This window comes from Garra rufa, chromosome 19, assembly GCF_049309525.1.
Source record: "Garra rufa chromosome 19, GarRuf1.0, whole genome shotgun sequence".
Taxonomy (NCBI): Eukaryota; Metazoa; Chordata; class Actinopteri; order Cypriniformes; family Cyprinidae; genus Garra; species Garra rufa.
Genome location: NC_133379.1, coordinates 20901712 through 20923448, shown reverse-complemented (window position 1 = coordinate 20923448; position 21737 = coordinate 20901712). Strand labels below are relative to the sequence as shown.

The 21737-nt window shown below is 33.2% G+C and overlaps 1 protein-coding gene across 2 annotated transcripts in view; it reads right to left on the bottom strand.

The window, feature by feature from the left end:
* Positions 1-21737, bottom strand: part of cnksr2b (connector enhancer of kinase suppressor of Ras 2b) — a 69425-nt gene that overhangs the window by 31328 nt on the left and 16360 nt on the right. For both annotated transcript variants that reach the window (XM_073824162.1, XM_073824163.1), the window contains exons 2-3: positions 10806-10969; positions 6115-6317 (exon numbers count right to left, since the gene is read on the bottom strand). In XM_073824162.1, the coding sequence (XP_073680263.1) occupies positions 6115-6317; positions 10806-10969 (367 nt within the window). The remainder of the gene's footprint in view (positions 1-6114; positions 6318-10805; positions 10970-21737) is intronic.

Here is a 21737-nt window from a genome sequence, read left to right as displayed (position 1 = left end):
GAATCTGACACTATTTAATGTATTCAAATTTTAACAAAAATGACCATTTTTTTTCTCAAATTTTGTTTTATTTTTTTCTCAGTTCCTTTTTTTTACAGACTCTGTTTTAATGGTTAAATTAAATATTATTCATAAAAAATGTCTAATTAATTAAAACCATGAAACTGACGCTATTTAATGTATTCAAATTTTAACAAAAATTACCATTTTTTTTCTCAAATTTTGTTTTATTTTTTCTCGGTTCCTTTTTTTTTACAGACTCTGTTTTAATGGTTAAATTAAATATTATTCATAAAAAATGTCTAATTAATTAAAACCATGAATCTGACACTATTTAATGTATTAAAATTTTTACAAAAATTACCATTTTTTTTCTCAAATTTTGTTTTATTTTTTTCTCAGTTCCTTTTTTTTACAGACTCTGTTTTAATGGTTAAATTAAATATTATTCATAAAAAATGTCTAATTAATTAAAACCATGAATCTGACACTATTTAATGTATTAAAATTTTTACAAAAATTACCATTTTTTTTCTCAAATTTTGTTTTATTTTTTTCTCAGTTCCTTTTTTTACAGACTCTGTTTTAATGGTTAAATTAAATATTATTCATAAAAAATGTCTAATTAATTAAAACCATGAAACTGACGCCATTTAATGTATTCAAATTTTAACAAAAATTACCATTTTTTTTCTCAAATTTAGTTTTATTTTTTCTCGGTTCCTTTTTTTTTACAGACTCTGTTTTAATGGTTAAATTAAATATTTTTCATAAAAAATGTCTAATTAATTAAAACCATGAAACTGACGCTATTTAATGTATTCAAATTTTAACAAAAATTACCTTTTTTTCTCAAATTTTGTTTTATTTTTTTCTCAGTTCCTTTTTTTTTACAGACTCTGTTTTAATGGTTAAATTAAATATTATTCATAAAAAATGTCTAATTAATTAAAACCATGAAACTGACGCTATTTAATGTATTCAAATTTTAACAAAAATGACCTTTTTTTTCTCAAATTTTGTTTTATTTTTTCTCGGTTCCTTTTTTTTTTACAGACTCTGTTTTAATGGTTAAATTAAATATTATTCATAAAAAATGTCTAATTAATTAAAACCATGAATCTGACGCTATTTAATGTATTCAAATTTTGACAAAAATGACCTTTTTTTCTAAAATTTTGTTTTATTTTTTTCTCGGTTCCTTTTTTTTTACAGACTCTGTTTTAATGGTTAAATTAAATATTATTCATAAAAAATGTCTAATTAATTAAAACCATGAATCTGACGCTATTTAATGTATTCAAATTTTAACAAAAATGACCTTTTTTTTTCTCAAATTTAGTTTTATTTTTTCTCGGTTCCTTTTTTTTTTACAGACTCTGTTTTAATGGTTAAATTAAATATTATTCATAAAAAATGTCTAATTAATTAAAACCATGAATCTGACGCTATTTAATGTATTCAAATTTTGACAAAAATTACCTTTTTTTCTCAAATTTTGTTTCATTTTTTTCTCGGTTCCTTTTTTTTTTACAGACTCTGTTTTAATGGTTAAATTAAATATTATTCATAAAAAATGTCTAATTAATTAAAACCATGAATCTGACGCTATTTAATGTATTCAAATTTTGACAAAAATTACCTTTTTTTCTCAAATTTTGTTTCATTTTTTTCTCGGTTCCTTTTTTTTTTACAGACTCTGTTTTAATGGTTAAATTAAATATTATTCATAAAAAATGTCTAATTAATTAAAACCATGAATCTGACGCTATTTAATGTATTCAAATTTTGACAAAAATTACCTTTTTTTCTCAAATTTTGTTTCATTTTTTTCTCGGTTCCTTTTTTTTTACAGACTCTGTTTTAATGGTTAAATTAAATATTATTCATAAAAAATGTCTAATTAATTAAAACCATGAATCTGACGCTATTTAATGTATTCAAATTTTAACAAAAATGACCATTTTTTTTCTCAAATTTTGTTTTATTTTTTTCTCGGTTCCCTTTTTTTTCTATAGACTCTGTTTTAATGGTTAAATTAAATATTATTCATAAAAAATGTCTAATTAATTAAAACCATGAATCTGACGCTATTTAATGTATTCAAATTTTAACAAAAATTACCTTTTTTTTCCCTCAAATTTTGTTTTATTTTTACCAAATTCTGTGTTTGCCATTAATTATCTGGATTCCATTTTAATGGTTTCTTTAATTTTTAATAATTAACAGAATTTCTAGATAATTATTTTCTGGTAAATAATTTTTCTGGTAAATATTTCATTAAAAATAATATTTTAATAATTTTATTAGTAGTAATAGTACTATCATTACATTCAGTAATGCATTTCTGTCACAATTTCTACAAGTTAAAACAAACTTTTAATTTGACGGGTTGTTGTGAAGAACTTTAAGTTTCTGTTAGTAAATGATGTGATGATAATTTTGGTTTTTCTTATAATAAATGGTAAAATGCTCATGAAGTGACTCTCAGAGCAGTTCTAGAGATTTTTTATGCATTTATGTACTCATATTTCAAAGCAGAAGAGGCTACTTAATTTGTTCGAGATCGGTTCAACAAGAAACTTGTAAGTGAACAATCTAAATGAACCACATCAGATATCTACAACACATGCAGAGTGACTGACCCAAGACATCGACTGGCAGAAGAACTAATCAACTAGTAGAGTAGTGCAAACAGTCTCACAGAAACCTTCTGAGAGCACAAGGACATCATTTATCTTAATGAGTGCACTGAGCGTACATATCTGACTCCAGGGTTCTTATCTTACACTTTATAATAAGACTGTAACAAACGAAAGTCGATCACCCAGGGCCGCACTCCTGCTGTCATCCTGTCTGGAGAGAATAAATGAGGGAGACCCAGAGGCCAGGAATAATCTAGGGAGATACAGCAGCAGATTAATTGCACTCTGGAATATGAGTGTACGGTTAGACGGGAGACTTGGCGTACTGCACTAACGAGGAGGCGTGGCCGGCGAGAGCTTCAGCTGATGAAGGAATTAACGCAAACCCACAAAATGCGACCTCGCGCACACACTTGAGAGATAAACAGAAGCGCTTAGCAGGCACGCTGGCCACTTTCAGGGCCAGCTCCTCCGAAAACAGAAGAGACTTACGTAAGCTCTTTACTCATCTTTTGTTTGTCAGCTGATTGCTCATGGGTGTTACATAAGGAAATCGGCGTGATCGTGTCATCTGTGGCCTCTCGCATGACCTCACTGATGAGCTCCAAACAATGGAGCCTTTTAGATGAGATGAGGGGTCATGTGACTGTACGCATGCTAGATAAAGGAACGGGATCACTGAGGCCGCATTGATTGAGCTTTGCGTTTGCTTGTACATAAATACAGCAGCCCTAAAAGACACTTTTGGACATGTTGAATGTATGAATATAAAATATCAAATGATGTAAGAATCTGCTTTTCTGAAACCATATAGCAATGATTTTTTAGTAGATGTGTGAAGTTAGGTCCTTTCATAGCACAGGTGTAGTTTATTACATTGTGGTAGACAATATATCTATTGTTTTATTATCAATTAAGTATTTTTTTATTTGTGAAAAAATTACCTTGTGATATCTTTCTTTAAATGCCATTTTGATATTTAGTATTTTGTTATATAATGCAAAAAACATCCATAAATTAAAGGGACAGTTCACCCCAAAATGAAAATTCTGTCATCTTAAGACCTTCATCTTCAGAATACAAATTAATATATTTTTGATGAAATCCAAGAGCTTTCTGATCCTTCATAGACAGCAACACAACTGACATGTTTAACGCCCAGAAAGGTAGCTAGGACATTGTTAAAATAGTCCATGTGACATTAGTGGTCTAACAGTAATGTTATGAAGCTACGAAAATACTTTTTGTGCTCAAAGAAATTAAAAATAATGACTTTATTCAACAATTTCTTCTCTTCCATGTCAGTTATTTGACGTGGTACTGTCATGAACACGCATCGTAGACTGACACAGAAAAGTAGAAATTGTCTATAGTCGTTTTTGTTGTCTTTGCACACTCGTAGCTTCATAAAGTTAACAACGTTTCAGTTGCGTTGATGTCTATGGAGAGTCAGAAAGATCTTGAATTTCACCTAAAATATCTTAATTTGTGTTCTGAAGATGAACGAAGGTCTTGCAGGTTTGGAAAGACATAAGGTGAGTCATTAATGATGGAATTTACATTTTTGGGTGAACTATCCTATTAAGTGTGGCTAAAGCTTTTATTATTAGCTTGTATTTTTATATTTTCATTTTTAGTAGTTATAGTAATTGTATTAAGCCATTTTATTATTTTTATTAGTTGTTTATTCAATGTTTTTAACTAACTTTATTTATACCCGTTTTAGTAATTTTAGTACTTCAACTGTTTTATTTTTATTTTATATCAATGCAACATTTCAAATTTTTGTGTATGTTTTTTTTAATCTAATATTATTATTATTATTATTATATTTCACTTTCAATTAATCAAATAATTTGAAATAGTTTTAGTTTTAGTTAACAGTAACAACACTGGTGTCCAAATACTTTAGGGCCACTTTATATGCAGCAGCGTCAGAAATTAACTTATAAACCTACAAATTTAAGACAAGTGTGGAAAAATGCCCCTGCACAATTAAAAAAATGTATTATGTCTGTCATGATTAAAATGAAATGTGAAAATGATTGAAAAGTTTAAATTCACAGAATTACATTCAGATTACTTTTACATGCTGTTTTGTGCAGCATTGATCCTTATAACCAATCAAATGTGTTTCTGTTGCACTTTCAATTTTCTGTTGGAATGCATTGGCCAATCAGAGGCACTTAGATTAGTCAGCGCTGAGTTCTGTTAGGTGCACATGCTCACGAATTCCCTCGTCAACAACACAGTGCAGATACAATGTAAATAAAAGGTTAATTTCATAGCTTTAGTGATTGTAACAGGTGTTTCTGCATAACTTGGCTAACGTCATGGACTGACATGAATGTGACGTGCCCAAAACTAAACAAAAACGTTAAATATCGGTTTCTAAATTGATATTAATAATCATGATTACATTATAAAGAGCAATAATCTACAATAATGATTTTGTCATAAAATTAAGCTCCTTTTTTATCATTTAGATACAATTTGAAACAGTCTATTATTATTGACAACAGTTTAAAATATTTATTAAAGTAATTGGGTAAATCTAAGCATTTCACATTAAAGACAACATGTGTTTTTTATAATTATAAGGTGATCATAAAAATTGGCCTGACAAATGTAAAAAAAAATGCCCTTGAAAATCAATTCAAGAGGGCAAATATCACCCCTTAAAGGCATAGTTCACCCAAAAATGAAAATGTGATGTTTATCTGCTTACCCCCAGGACATCCAAAATATAGGTGACTTTGTTTCTTCAGTAGAACACAAAGAAAGATTTTTAACTCAAACTGTTACAATCTGTCAGTCATATAATGGTAGTCAATGGGACCCATGGCTTTGAGAGTCAAAAAAAAAAACACTGATAAAACAAAATTAAACCCTGCGGTTTGTGACGATACACTGAGGTCTTAACAACTGTATTTATATCATTTTTTACCTCTGATCCACTGTAATGTCCAACTGTCCTGAATGCATTCACAACAGCAGCGTGATCTGTTGCACAATACGCCAGCTGTTGTGAACTCACTCAGGACAGTTGGGCATTGCGGCGGATCAGAGGTAAAAAATGATATAAATACTGTTCAGTTTCTTGCACAGACCAATTGTTTTGTGTGTTAAGACCTTAATGTATCGTCACGAGCCGCAGGGTTTAATTTGGTTTTGTCTGAGTATGTTTTTTTCAAAGCCATGGATCCCATTGACTGCCATTATATGACTGACAGACAGCAACGGTTTGAGTTAAAAATCTTTGTTTGTGTTCTACTGAAGAAACAAAGTCACCTACATCTTGGATGTCCTGGGGGTAAGCTGATAAACATTACATTTTCATTTTTAGGTGAACTATCCCTTTAATGGAAAAGTTAATTTCTGCCCCTGATATGATGCTGCAGTTTAATGAATTTGAATATGAAAATGTGTCACATGAAAATCTGTGTTTGTGTCTCTTTGCAGGACTAACCTATCCAACCAAGCCAGCAGGCTCTTGGCGGCAGCGATGAGGTCCACTACAGAAGTCAAAAAGTCATTAGGAAGTTTTCGGGTTGCCCTGCCATCATAATGACCACCCCTCCGCCGTCCCGTAATGAAGTTCTGCAGGTTCTTGGCCGATGCGTTCAGCTTATGGGTCAGAGTCTTCAGGTTCTCTGTCTCCAGTCCATAGTTCTTAATAATAAAGAGAAAGGGAGACCATCACAACCTCAAAAAAACAGTTAAAGACAAACTTTTTGTAAGAATGGCTAAACTATGACAATAAAAAAAGCATTTCCTATAAATAAACTTTTTAATCTCTCTTTTTAATTCTCCAGCTTTTACTGTAGCTTACTCTTGAGACTCTGCAGTGTGCAACTGCATACAGTATATTTTTGGCTCTTGTGTGACAAAATGCTAGTGATGTTCCACATTTGTAAGTCGCTTTGGATAAAACCATCCGCTGAACGATTAAATATACATGTAAATGTAAATGAAACGGAGGGGGAGAATAAAAAGGGATTGGGTTAGGAAGTTAGGGTAAAGGGAAGTTCAGACGCACTCTGTGATACAAGTTCACTAGGAAAAAAAGTAGTTTGAGTGGTTTTAAATAATAAAGGAATGAAAATGGAGAAGGAGAAAGGGGTCATTTAGTGGCACACAACTCACGCTATGTTAACACAACATCGTAGTCCAAATGAAACTTACTCAATACTTTGCTATAAAATCGATATTTTGTAAATTTCCTATTGAAAATATATCACAGCGTGATTTTTGATTAGTAATATGCATAGCTAAGAACTTAATTTGGACAATTTTAAAGGTGACTTTCTCAATATTTAGATTTTTTGCACCCTCAGATTTGAGATTTTCAAATAGTTATATCTCAAACAAATATTGTCCAATCATCTTATTTATTCAGCTTTCATATGATGCATACATCTCAATTAAAAAAAAACTGACCCTTATGACTGGTTTTGTGGTCCAGGGTCACATATGAATAAATACACTACCAGTCAAAAGTTTTAGATGTTCTGCTCACCAAGCCTGCCTTTATTTGAATCAAACTACATTTTTACTATTTAAAATACTATTTAAAATAACTTTCTATTTTAATATATTTTAAATTTTAATTTATTTCTGTGATTTCAAAGCTGAATTTTTAGCATCATTACTCCAGTCACATGACCCTTCATAAATCATTTTAATATTATAATTTGCTGCTCAAAAAATTATTTATGTTTCTATTACATTGAAAACAGCAGAGTAGAATTTTTCAGGTTTCTTTGATGAAATAAAATTGAACTCTTTTGTAGCATTATAAATGTCTTTATCAATACCTTTGATCAATTTAAAGCATCCTTGCTAAATAAAAAACGAAAAAATTATACAGACCACAAGCTTTTGAATGGTATAGTGTATAATGTTACAAAAGATTTTTATTTCAGATAAATGCTGATCTTTGTATCTTTCTATTCATCAAAGAATCCTGAAAAAAAATTACTCAACAATTTAAAATATTGACATTAACATTGACATTTCATGTTTTAAAATCACTTAAATTAAAATTAGTTTAAAATTAAATGTTAAAAATGAAGGCTTTCAATTATACTGTGATGTTGAATGGCTATAATTAATAGGTAAAATGCATTTAATAGAGACACCAGTAGCAGTTTTGCTATCAATAATCCATTAAGAATAGGCTTCTTGGTAAAAAGATGCCATTAAACACATATTAAACATATTCCATCTTTATGTTTTTTCTACATTCATTTAGAGGTTCAATCCGGAAATATGACAATATAAATATATAAATATGTGATTAATCGTGATTAATTACAGAAAAATGTGTCATTCATTTGTTTTAATTGATAGACAGCACTAATGTTAACCTTTTATAGTTGTAAGGGTTGGTAATATTGGTTCATTTTACTGCTAAATATGCATTTCAATTTAATTTCTAATTATATAGGCCTCCAGAAAGAGATTGGCATGTCCCTCTTCAAATTTTCAGTTCGATAATCCGGCCCTCAAATGAATCTAATTGAATAGCCCTGTATTAGTATATTAAACATTAGTATATTTATGCAAGGTTTTTTATTTTTTATTTTTTTTTTGTTAAAATGAATAAAAACAGCATGTGAATAAGCCTAAGTAAGATCTACATTATGCGTAGATCACTTCTGGTATTGGTTTGTTAGTAGGCAGTGTAAGAATCATGTAAAACCCCTCTTCCTGATACCCCCTTATAGTCATGTGCTGTGACACCATAGTATGGCTTTCCCAGAATGCCTTGCTGCACACAAAGCCAGAGGGGGTTTGTCTTGCAATAGAACCAGCATGAGGGATAGATGAGTAATCATATTTAATGCAGCGGGGCTCCATGTTGGACAAACCAAGAGAAGCATTACATAAGAGGCTTTCAGGCACTAGCTGGGCTTAAGCACATGACATAACAAATGGTGGGAACAAAAAAAAAAAGAAGAATAAAGGGGGCCAGTTTGCGAATGTCTTGGCTAACATACCCCGTTCACCCTCCTTTTTCTCCCCTCTTCCTTCATCCGTTTAGGACTACTGTGTTTCTTTTCTCACACTTTTCTTCGCTCTCCCTCTGAGCCTTTCTCTCCTGTTTTAATTTGTTATCCTTTTCTCGCCTGACTGCTGCCAGTTGTCTACCCACTCTGCCCACACAGTCTTTCAGTTGCTCCGCCTCTCTTTCCCTCCTTCTGCACTGGCATCCTTATTTCTCTTGTACCCCGTCAGAACAGCCTGGAAACCGTGTGCAGGATGACAGTGGGAAATGGAGGGATAATCCAAGGGATTTTCAAGGATTTAAAGTGTTTGTTTTGGCTATTATTAATAGCGCAGGATGCAATTACCATAAACATACATGCTGCATGGGAAAATAGGGTCAGGTGTTTCAGGAATGAAGATGAACATATCGTACTTGATCAATTTGGCTATTTTAATATGCCAGTATCTACAAGAAAGAAACAAACTTTTTGATGACACCAACCCTTAAATATTAGGGTTACATCAAGATATATGTGACCCTGGACCACAAAACCAGTCATAAGGGTCTTTTTTTTTTCCTTCATTTCGATCTCTTTACTTAAAGTTTTGAATGAAATGATACTGTAAATGCTCGACATGGCAGTAAAGCTTTGATTACGCTTTATGACTGAATTAATAGACTAGCCTATATAAATATAGTGTTTCACTGAAGAGTGAATCATTCACATAGATTCATTTGTAAGTCATTTATCATCACACACTGACATAAATACAATCATAAAGTCAAAACTTTATTGGCATAATTGTCGTTTGCAGTATTTGCAAAATATAGCAAATACTAGCATATAGGGCCTACAGAACATTAGTTAGGTAAAGTGAAACTACGTAAATGATTAATTCCTCAGTGAAACACTACAGTATTTATATAGGCTAGTCTATTAATCAAGCGAAACAAAATACAATATATGTTAAATTCAACCTTTAAACTGCATTCCAGTAAAAGCAAATGTCGAGCATTTACAGTATCATTTACATTCAGAACGTTATAAAGAGATCGAAATGAATAGAAAAATAACTAATATAAACGAATGACAAATACTACGGAAAAAAGAGGATCAGTTAATGGACTTACAAGACTGTGGGATGCATAAAATGTTTATTTTATATGGCTATTTTATTTGATGTACTTTATGTAATATTTATTCATGATAAACTTCTTTTGAATGCTGTGTACATCTCGCACAGACAGAATTCGCGTAGACAGCATCACCTATTGGTAATATAATCATTTAATATTGTATTAATAAATAAAACTTTTTGACCCATACAATGTATTTTTGGCTATTGCTACAAATATACCCCTGCTACTTAAGACTGGTTTTGTGGTCCAGGGTCACATATTTTCTAAATGCATCTAAAAGTATTCTGATGATTGGCAGAAAAAGTAAAAGAAAAAAGTTTACAAAGATCTTTCTATTATCTATTGAAACCCAGCAATATATTTAAAATATCAGTAAGCTTAATATATATATATATATAATCATCATTTAGTGGGTACTTTCAATTGGGAGGTCTGTCCTGAACCCTAACCTCTAAATTTCAATTTATGAAAACAATATTGAAAATTGTTTTATATTTTATTCCATTGTTGTTTTTAAAAATATATTTTTGATGTTTTTAAAAAAAAAAAGTGAAGTAAAAAAAAATCAACGAATATATATATATATATATATATATATATATATATATATATATAAACACTACAGTTTAAGCTACATTATTTTTTTACACAAATGCATCGATTTACTTCAAAAGGCCTTTATTAACCTCCAAGAACCATCTGGAACACTTTTTATGATGGATGGATGCACTTTATTGCACTTCAAAATCTCAACAGCCATTCACTGCCATTACAAAAAAAGCTTGGAAGGGCCAGGACATTTTTTAATATAACTCAGATTGTATATGTCTAAAAGAATGAAGTCATATATACCTAGGATGGCTTGAGGATGAGTAAATCATTGAGTAATTTTTAATTTTTGGGTGAACTATCCCTTTAAGCAAAACAGCTTTTCAACAAGATGCTATAAAACTCAATTATAATTTAAAATGATAAATTGTGTTCGGTGAGAACACAATGCACCTGTATGTGGTTGTGTATGTGCTCACCAGTGCGCAAAGCAGGTCCACAGCCTCTAGAATGAGTTCCTGGTGGCCGATTCGAGAAACGCCCAGATCCTCAAGCTCCTGATGGGTGATTCTCAACAGCTGTTCACCGCCCACCTTTTCCTGCTCAAAGTTCTTAATATACTGCAGTAGACAGTCATCCAAACCTTGAAAAGAGCAACACAAAGCAAAATAAAGACATCATTCAGAGCATCTATGTATTCATTTACAGCACAATCGATCAATCTACTATGAGTATCAGATGAGTATCAGAAATTATAAGCAACGACAGCCATGTATGTCTCCCGACATGGGAGTGTGGGAGCCGATTGCGTGTTGATGTGGTGCCCCTCAAATGAGTGTCTACAGCACACATAAAAAAGCTCTCTATGACAGTAGTTAGGGATTGTGAAAGTCTTGGCACACAGCTGTTTAAACAGGCCTCATTTTGTGGAGCGGCACAGACCGAGACACACAACTTTGAAACGCTTTGCTGTCATGAACAGACGTCAGTGGACTTCAAGCACTATTGTCACTAATAAGGGAAGACCTGTTTGGCAAGAGCTAGCTGTTGTCTGGGAAACACATGCCTCCCCCATGCCCCCTACCCTTCTATACTGATCCTTTGCAATTGTTTTCTTCTCCCACAGATTCACACAAAACAAAACATCATATATTTCTAGAAAAGAGGCTGAAATTGTTTCACACCTTTAGCTAAACCAACAGAATTATGCTGCTTTGAGATCATTTATGTACAAGCAAGCATGTAGTTATTCACATATAGTATGATCCAAACATCATTAGGACTACAGACTGAAAATAATCTTGAGAAAAAAAAATATATATTTATACACACACACACACACACACACACACATGTTGGGTTTACATGTTTTATGGGGACATTCCATAGGCGTAATGGTTTTTATACTGTACATACCGTACTTTCTATTACCCTACACCTACCCTACACCTAAACCTAGCCCTCACAGGAGATTGTGCACACTTTTACTTCATCAAAAAAACTCATTGTGCATGATTTATAAGCCTGTTTCCTCATGGGGACCTGAGAAATGTCCCCACAAGGTCAAAATCTACTGGTATTCCTATCCTTGTGGGGACATTTGGTCCCCACAACGTGATGAATACCAGGTACACACATACACACACACACACACACACACACACACACACACACACACACACACACACACACAACGAATCAAATGTTTTTGAACTGTTCGATTTTCTGATGTTCTTTAAAGATGTCTCTTTAAAATGTAATTTATTCCTGTGATCAAAGCTAAATTTTCAGCATCAGTGAACAGTTGGATCAACTTAAAAAAATTACTTCAATTGGTAACACCTAAAAAATTTAAGTGTGATTGACCACACTTAGACAATCTTAGTTCAATCAACCTAATTTTTTTAGGTTGATCCAACTGTTCACTTTTTACAGTGTATACTCCAGTCTTCAGTATCACATCATCCTTCAGAAATCATTCTGATATCCTGATTTGCTGTTCCAAGACACATTTAGTATTACTATTATTATCAATATTTAAAACAGTTAAGTACAGTTTTTCAAGATTCTTTAAAGAATAGAAAGATCCAAAAAAAATTTTTTACTACACGCAGACTGAAGCACGCGTGAAGCTCCCGCAAATTTTTGCCATTTGCATCTCACATGAACAGATAAACTCAATCTCCAAAGCTGATGTGAGTGTCACTTTTACCGTTTCATTTGAGAAAACTAGCATCATATCATACTGTATACAAAGAAACTAAACGGCAACCTGTCAAAATAAAAGTACGGTTTAACATGAAACAGAACAATATTAGACTTGTATTACTTTTGTACAGTATAATGTAGGTGTTTATATATTCCTATTTAAATAATTGACATAAAACAATATTTATGATAAAAAATAAATATTACAACAAGATTAACCACTTAATTGTAGAAAAATACTACAATCATTATTTAAACGTTTTAAACTGAATATAATTTTTCTTCCATGTTTTTGATTTTGATAAAATTAAAAGGGTTTATTTTTCATTTGATTAAAAATTAATAAATGTTTATGCTTTCATTTGATTATCAGAAAAATTAAAACACATAAGAATTTCTAAAAAAGTAAACTCACAAACAAAGGAGTTTTATGAACCATTTTTTTAATAAGTCAAAAAAAATCCTCAAATTTGCTTATGAGCTAGTGATTCAAATCAGATTCCCTCAGTCAGTGAGTCATACTGCAAATGTAATTAATATATAGAAAAAAATAACAAATTAAACAAATATTTTAAATAATTAATAAAATATTTTACAAAAACATTTTTAGGGCTCCAGGCTGCAAATTAAATGCAACAAAAAATGTATTCAATAAAATGAATAAATAAATGAACAAACAAACAAACAAATGAATTAATTAATAAATGAAAAATTTTTTTTGAACAACAGAACACTGTGAGCATCCCCATGTTGTTTCCTCATGCATCATTAGGTTTATTGTCAGCATAAATGAATAAAAACAGAAAACTCTTATGAACACATTCTTTTCAATAAGTCAGTTTAAAAGAATCATGAAAGGGCAGTGAATTTGCTTGTAAGCTACTGGCTTGAATCAGATTCACATTTTTGAGGAACACATTTCAGAACTTTTCTCCATATAGTGCACCTCAATGGTGGCCAACGGGTTGAAGGTCCAAATTGCAGTTTGAATGCAGCTTCAAAGGACTCTACACGATCACAGCCAAAGAATAAGGGTCTTATCTAGCGAAACAATCTGTCATTTTCTAAAACAAATTTATATACTTTTTAACCACAAATGTTCATCTTGCACTAGCTCAGCCTCACGCGTTACGTAATCATGTGACGAATATGCAAAGAAAGTCAAATGCCCTTTACAAAATAAGTTAAAACAACAATATTGAATGCTTTTGAAGTTGGAGAAAATGAGATGGAGTTTTTCGCCCTACCCTACCTTTTTAAAACCGGAGTACACAGATGAAGAACTAACCACATGTGACTTTTCCAACATAACAACCTAAGGCGTAAATACATATACATTTTATATGTATGTGATTAGTCACACAGAAAATGCTATGCAGGACCTTTACCTCAGTGTTTTCCATGTTCACTTCCTCCCAGCTCCCTCCCTCCTTTCCTCTCTACCTCCCTTAAATTCCCTCACAGACTTTCATTCTCTCCTCCATGACTTTTCTGACTCTTTTATATTATTATCTGCATGCTCATTTCACAACAAAAGACAAGGCTGCAAAGCATGTAATATATCCCTTTCATCAAATCCTTGATATTCATCTCGCTGTTGCATACATCTAATGGACCGTGAGGAGAAAGTTCAGATACCGGCACGATTCAAAACTGCTGAAAGCGAGCGTTTCACGGCTTTGCATGCAATTTGAGGGCTTAACAAATCCGCTTCTTCAGCAGGCCGATCTAAACTCCTTCCAAATGAAAGAAATCATCACGTTTGTCGCTGTACGTTGCTATAGAGACTGTATAGGGATGGCGAGAGCGTTTGAGTAGGACCTCATTACCAAGACAAAACTGGCAGTGAGATGAGAAGCTTATATGTGAGACTTATGTTTAAATAGACAAATAAATAAGGAAGCATCTAATACTTACATCAATAGGCTATTCAGAGATTTCAGCTTTTGTGTGGCGTTTGCATTGTAATGCTAATGAAATATTATAGGAATATTATTATTAAGACTCTCTATAGCTAGCAATGGCGTAGATATATTTCACAATGACAGATTCACAACAGAAACATGTCAGGAAAGGCAAGGCATTTTTCTTTAAAGGAACTTCCCCAATAATTAGAAATAGCAACATGAAACCAAAGGTCTTTTTAGCAGTTGCTAGTGTTTCTCTTCCTGTGGCTGAGCGAGACAGTCCAGCTCACACAGCGCCAGTGTACACAAACAGTAAACTCATTGATTAGGAGGACATTAATCTGCTGTTAATTGCAGCCGCTGTAGCTAAGTTGTGTTAAATACTACAAAGAGGAGCGCCGCATGTTCATCTGGGACCATTAATCTCTGTCAAGCGAGGCGGGTGGTCGGCCAACAGTCAGAACGGAGGAAGATGCAGCGAGAGGTTGAGAGTGTAAATAGGTTAAGGATTGAGTGAGTAATGAGAGAAAGTTGTTCTGAAAATCTGAACGTAGCTTTACAGTATGTTGACTAAAGCGGCTTAGAAGCTGGTCCCCTTCTGCCATGACCTGAAAACCTCTAAACTGTCCTGAATCCACCATTTGGCAAACGGTGCAGCCCAGAAGCAAAAGAGGGAACAGGAGCTTCGTAACTCTCTTAGCAATGGATGCTCACTTGAGTTGCATAGATATAGAAAGTATAGATATAGAAACTCTCAATTTGCTGCTTGATAGTAGTTGTTGTAGCAGTGGTCATGCAGAAAAAGGCATATGTGCTTTCTACTAATAAATATACGAGTAATATGCATGCTAATAAGAAACTAGTTAATGAATATTAGGGCTGGGTTTTGACACAAATGTCTCTATTTGATTCGATTCTGATTCACAAGCTTGTGATTTGATTCGCATTTCAATTCGACTCGATTCGATCTTGATTACTCTGGATATATATTAGGAACAGAATATGCCAAATTTTCTCAAGGAAAAAACTAATGCTCAACTAATGCTGTAAAACATACATGAGAGTCAGTACTGCATTACTAAATTGAACTGATTTGTATACAAACGCTTAAATCACACTCAAAGAACTTTGTATAATAATGAAATTACAATTACATAATTATATTTCTACTCCGATTTGTTTTTTGAAATAGAGACATTTAAATGGTGGCTGTCATAAAAACTTGGCAGATTTATTTAAACATAAATTAAACAGTGAAGAACAAAAATTTAAATATAGCTGCAAGCAGCAATTACTGGGGTTCAAACACTAAAATACAAATTTAGCAAGCCTGTAACCACCTAAATCAATTATTTAAAGAAGCTTTTTGGAAAATCCAGGTTATTTACCATGGAATTATTATGACTGTTATAGCGCCAGCTGTGGTCTGATCTCCCTAAAACTGTTTAGAATCACCTGTTGCATGTGCTCACTAGGTTTTGTGAAGTTTTGAGTTTTCCTTTAGGCTTTATAGGATTTTTGGGGTAAATTTGGACAGGCCCCTTTTCTAAAAGACCCCGCTATAGCTTCCCACAGGGTACATTTCAACCTTTGTTTTGATAATTATTGACCTAGAGAGTCCAGACAATTGTACTGCAGTGTTTTTTTTTTCCAGATTTAGTAAAAAAAAAAATTATTACATCTTCTCAATCATTTAAAGGAGTAGTTCACTTTCAGAACAACGATTCACGGATAATTTACTCACCCCCTTGTCATCCAAGATGTGTATGTCTTTTTTTCTTCAGTCGTCAAGAAATTATGTTTTTTTGAGATAAACATTTCTGGAAATTTCTCCACATAATGGACTTAAATGGTGCTCTGAAATTTGAACCTCCAAAATGCAGTTTAAATGCAGCGTCAAATGGCTGTAATCGATCCCAGCTGACGAAGAAGGGTCTTGTCTACCGAAACAATTGGTCATTTTCTTAGAAAAATATTTTTTATATACCTTTTTCAGAATTTTCAGAAATGTTTATCTCAAAAAACATAATTTCTTGACGACTGAAGAAAGAAAGACATAAACATCTTGCATGACAAAGGGGTGAGTAAATTATCTGTGAATTGTTGTTCTGAAAGTGAACTACTCCTTTAACAAACGATTTAATTAACAGCAGTGGTTCTAGGCAATTATGAATATTCTGTGTATGTGCGAAAAACGGCACAATGTATAATCGTTTACGCTCTTGAAAATAATTCATCTCATTGATAAATCTATCTGCACTCATTTGGTTCCAATCGGGCATAAAACCTAGGACTAGTACGGAAAAGTAGTAAAAATACGTGAAAATTTAGTTCATGGCCAAATCCTCACGGTTTAGGAGTTATGAGCGATTTCATACTTTTGACCACTATAGCGCCCCGTCAGGCTGATTGGGGCGATCCTTGGTGACGTTGCCTTTACTGATTGAGCGATTACACGCAACAGGATGCGGATTTTAGTAAATTGTACTCTAACTCTACTCTAACATACCTTTGAATGTTCATTTCTTTTTATTTCGCACTGAAACTGGGATTGAAGCGATTAGATGATCTATTTACGCTGCCGCTTCTCTTGAACCGAGGCGCTACTGCAATCCGCACCTTACATTTACTACGTCAAAACAGCATTTATTGTTTGAATATTGTACTAAAATGCTCAGAACTTAAAAACTGAGACTTTTTTTCAAATCAAAAGGAACAAAGCACAAAGCTCATTGTGATTTATTGGATGAAAGGTGGAGCTAAAATGTTCAGTTCATTAAAGGAGTAGTTCACTTCCAGAACAAAAATGTACAGATAATTTACTCAGCCCCTTGTCATCCAAGATGTTCATGTCTTTTTTTCTTCAGTCATAAAGAAATTATGTTTTTTGAGAAAAACATTTCAGGATTTCTTTCCATATAGTGGACTTCTATGGTGTCTGTGAGTTTGAACTTCCAAAATGCAGTTTAAATGCAGCTTCATAGGGCTCTAAACAATCCCAGCCGAGGAAGAAGGGTCTTATCTAGCGAAACGATCAGTTATTTAAAAAAAAATTGACAATTTATATACTTTTTAACCTTAAATGCTCATCTTGTCTAGCACTGCGTGTACTCTGTCTATTCAGGTTCAATACAGCTATGTTGAAAGACTCCCATCTCATTTTCTCCTCCAACTTCAAAATCTTTGTAATTGTATTTTTTTTTTTTTTTAGAAAATAATCAATCGTTTCACTAGATAAAACCCTTCTTCTTCGGATGGCATCGTTTAAAGCCTTTTGAAGCTGCATTTAAACTGCATTTTGGAAGTTTAAGTCCACTTTATGGAGAAAAATGATGAAATGTTTTCCTCAAAAAACATAATTTCTTTACGACTGAAGAAAAAAGACATGAACATCTTGGATGGCATAGGGGTGAGTAAATTATTTGTCAATTTTTGTTCTGAAAGGGAACGTCTCCTTTAACTGAAACAGGCTAATCTATGTTTGGGATTTAAAAATCAATATCATTTTGTTAAAATTCAATTAAATTGAAGAATCTACACTCTAAAAAGTGCTGGGTTAAAAAATAACCCAACCATAACCCAGCTGCTGGGTAACTATGGGACAGAACACGCGTTGGGTTGTTTTGACCCAAGTGCTGGGTTAAATCATTTGACCCAAAATGCTGGGTTGTTTATTTGACCCAACCAGTGGGTCAGATTAACTGTGTTGCTGGGTTAAACACTACCTAAATATTGGGTTATTTGTTGTCTAATTGCCTTGCTACCTTTATATTTACCAATAATAATATATAAATCACAAAATAATGTAAAATTATTAGTTTTCCTGTAATACAGTTACACAACACAAAAAAATGCATCTGTAAATGTCAATTTAATGAGTTTTCATATTTCTTTTTAATACAGTTTTCAAATAGGTGCAGCTGTCACACATTTTGTCCAACCCTTACAGACATAAATAACGGTTTTAGTAGATCAGTTTCTTTTAAACACAAAACTGTAAACAAGGCACAATATATTCCTATTCTTTATGTCAACATTACAGCAGCAGAACACTCAAAAATGAATTATTACCACATTAGAATCATTCCAAACATCGTGCCATTAAAACTAAGCCAAACAAAGAGTCCACCCGACAATTCTTACAATTTAAAACATGTTACAAGTGGCCAAGAAAAAAAACTTTTGCCCTCAAAAACTTCACACATGAAGACTTATGTCCATCAATATGATATACTGCAAGCTGGAGAAATTCCCAGGCAACAAGTCCGCTTCAATGGCATGGCCTGGAACAATGGCGAAGGTCTAGAAATGTTGTTGTCTCATCCCAAGGCTCAAATCCACCATGTTGGTCCCCACCTGTTAATTATATGGCATTTAGTCTTGCAACATAACTAACATTTTAAGTTAAGTGTATTTTATGAACATAAACACAGAGGCATGAAATAAATGCTCATTTTGCTTCTCAACTTTTCATACAGTTGTGGTCAAAATTATTAGAACACTAGTATTTTCACCTGCTAAATAAGGTTTTAAGTCAGTGATTTCTATCTTTTGCTGTAGTGTGTCAGTAGGAAACAACGGTTTACATTTCCATTCATTTTGCCATTAATTGTGATAATCCAGTGACATTTTTGTTTGCACAACAGCCAGTGATCCACACAGGATCTGTTCTCATCATCATCCAGAAGAACTGTGACAGCGTCTCCAAGATGCTCCAAGAGACCTAACTGCAAAGCTACAGTACTGTTAAAAGCACTTGTCTAAAAATGTCATAAAATGATGCTGTCAAAAATAATGTCATAAATAAATGTTCTTTATCAATTAACCTTGATTAACTAAATTAAATCAACATTTGGATTGACCATCCTTTTGCGTTTAAAGCAACTTTTGCCCTACACTAGGTGCACTTGCACATAGTTTTTCAGGTAGCTTTGCGGGTAGGTCTCTAGAAGCATCTTGGAGACGTTGTCACAGTTCTTCTGGATTTAGTCTGTCTCAGTTTGTTCTGTTTCTTCATGTCATTCCAGACAGACTGGATGATGATGAGATCAGATCTCTGTGTGGAGGATTGGCTGTTGTGCAAACAAAAACCTCACTGGATTATCACAATTAAAGGCAAAATGAATGTTTGGAAATGTAAACTGATATTTCTTACTGACACACTACAGCAAAAGATAACAAACACTGACTTAAAATCATTTTTTAGCTGGTGAAAATACAACAGTTATAATAATTTTGGCCACCACTGTGTTTATATCTATATATATATACACCCTTATTAGAGCAGAAAACGTAAAACAAAACTTACAGGTTGTACGTCAATGAATGGCCTCCGGGATTCCGTGGTTGTGGGTCTGAAGACCTTTTCTCCAGAGTGGGCAGGACTTTGAAAGCACTTTCCCCATTAGCATCTAAACCATAGGAATAATATGCAAACTGTGAAACATATTTTATAATCAAAACAACAAACTGAAACACTTTCATTTGAAGATTTCTTCATTGATTTAAATAATGCAAATTAATTCCCACCCTCATTCAACTACTGCAGGTTAAGTTTAGGTATGGGGTCAGATTCAGGGATGTAGAATATGCTCATGCAGAATAAGGCATCAGTATGTGCTTCATAAGTATTAATTAACAGCCAATATACAAGCTAATAAGCAACTAGTTAAGTGTTACTGACCATTGTATTTACCAGTTGATGTGTGTCAAATACAGTTGCATATTGTTTTTATAGATTGACATATTATAAGAAAAAGCTTACCTTAATTCATGTCACCCAGGAATGTCCCTTCCTGAGCACTGGCAAGAATTAGGTCTGCAACTGTAGCCCAGTCTTCAAAAAGTCTGCCTCTGGATATAGCTTCCTAAAGTCTTGTGAAATCTGATCAAATCTGAAAAACAAATGTGATTCAATTAGTTTAAGGTTTATACTGGTCTCCTAGTTTGTAATGCAACACAGGCATTCACTAAAACAGAGGAAGAGTAAGGGGCCGTTCACATGCCGCGCCTAAAAACGCGTGAAAACGCAAGACGCGTCGCTTTCTCATCAGTTTCTCATTCTTTCCAAAACGCAGCTTGCTCTCACATGGCGTCTGCCGTTGCTAAGCAACCATGTCCCGCGCCTGGAATAAACGAGCTTCCATTATGAGCGTATATTGGCATCTACATTTGAAATAACTAACGCGCAAAAAACGCGACATGTGAACGGCCACATACACCACGAGAGATTCAGTCTAACTTTACATACTGTAGCTAAGACAACATTACATTTAAGTAATAAACAATAGTACATACCAGTCATATTGTGGTTTAACATTATTAAAGTAAGGGACATAGCGTTTTAGCTAATGCAGATAAGTTACCTCAAGGAAAAAACCGCGAAAATGCTCAACATAAAACATATGGCTCTATCGTTGGATTCGGCACGTCGCATACATTTACTTGAAAAAATATGCCCTTAAAAGATCAATTTTTGTATGAAATTATCTAATTTTGACAAAACATTACAAAGCCATACATACAGTATGCAGACAGTAAAGGAACTTACCCCCGTATTTCTGACCTACTCTTTCCATAAGGCGTTAAAATAAATGCCATATGTATACTGTAAGTTATACAAATAATACCACACACACACACACACACACACACACACACACACACACACACACACACACACACACACACACACTTTATATAACAATAAAGCGATTGTTGAGGCAAAAAAGTACATCGCTAGGCTGCTTAAGTTACAACGGTCGTCATTCACGGAATAAAATGCCAACCCCGCACAGCGACATATCAAATTTGGCATTAAACAGTGAAATCAGTGTGCTCTAAAACACAACTTATTAAAAATAAGGTAAATAATTATATAATCATATTATTAATTTACCTTATAATCCTGCTTGCTGCGAGGTGCGTGACCGCCTGGCGACGAGACGAGTGAAGAAAGAATCCAGAATGTTCGATGAAGTGAAAAAAATAAACAAACCGGTTGGGTCAAAATAACCCAACCCAGGTGTTCATAGTGAAAGAACCCCTTATAGTCCATTAGACCCAGCATGATCAACCCAACTGTGTGTTTACAGTGCCTCAAACAACCCAGAATTTTGACCCAGCACAATTAACCCAGCAATGTGTTTACAAAAATAACCCAGCACTTTTTAGAGTGTATATTTTTTACTCAGCCCTAGTGAATAGTGTTCCCTAATCTAAAGCATTACCACCATAAAAAAGAATTGTTACTTGAAAAAAGAAATGTTAACTGAAAATAAAATAACTATAACTAAA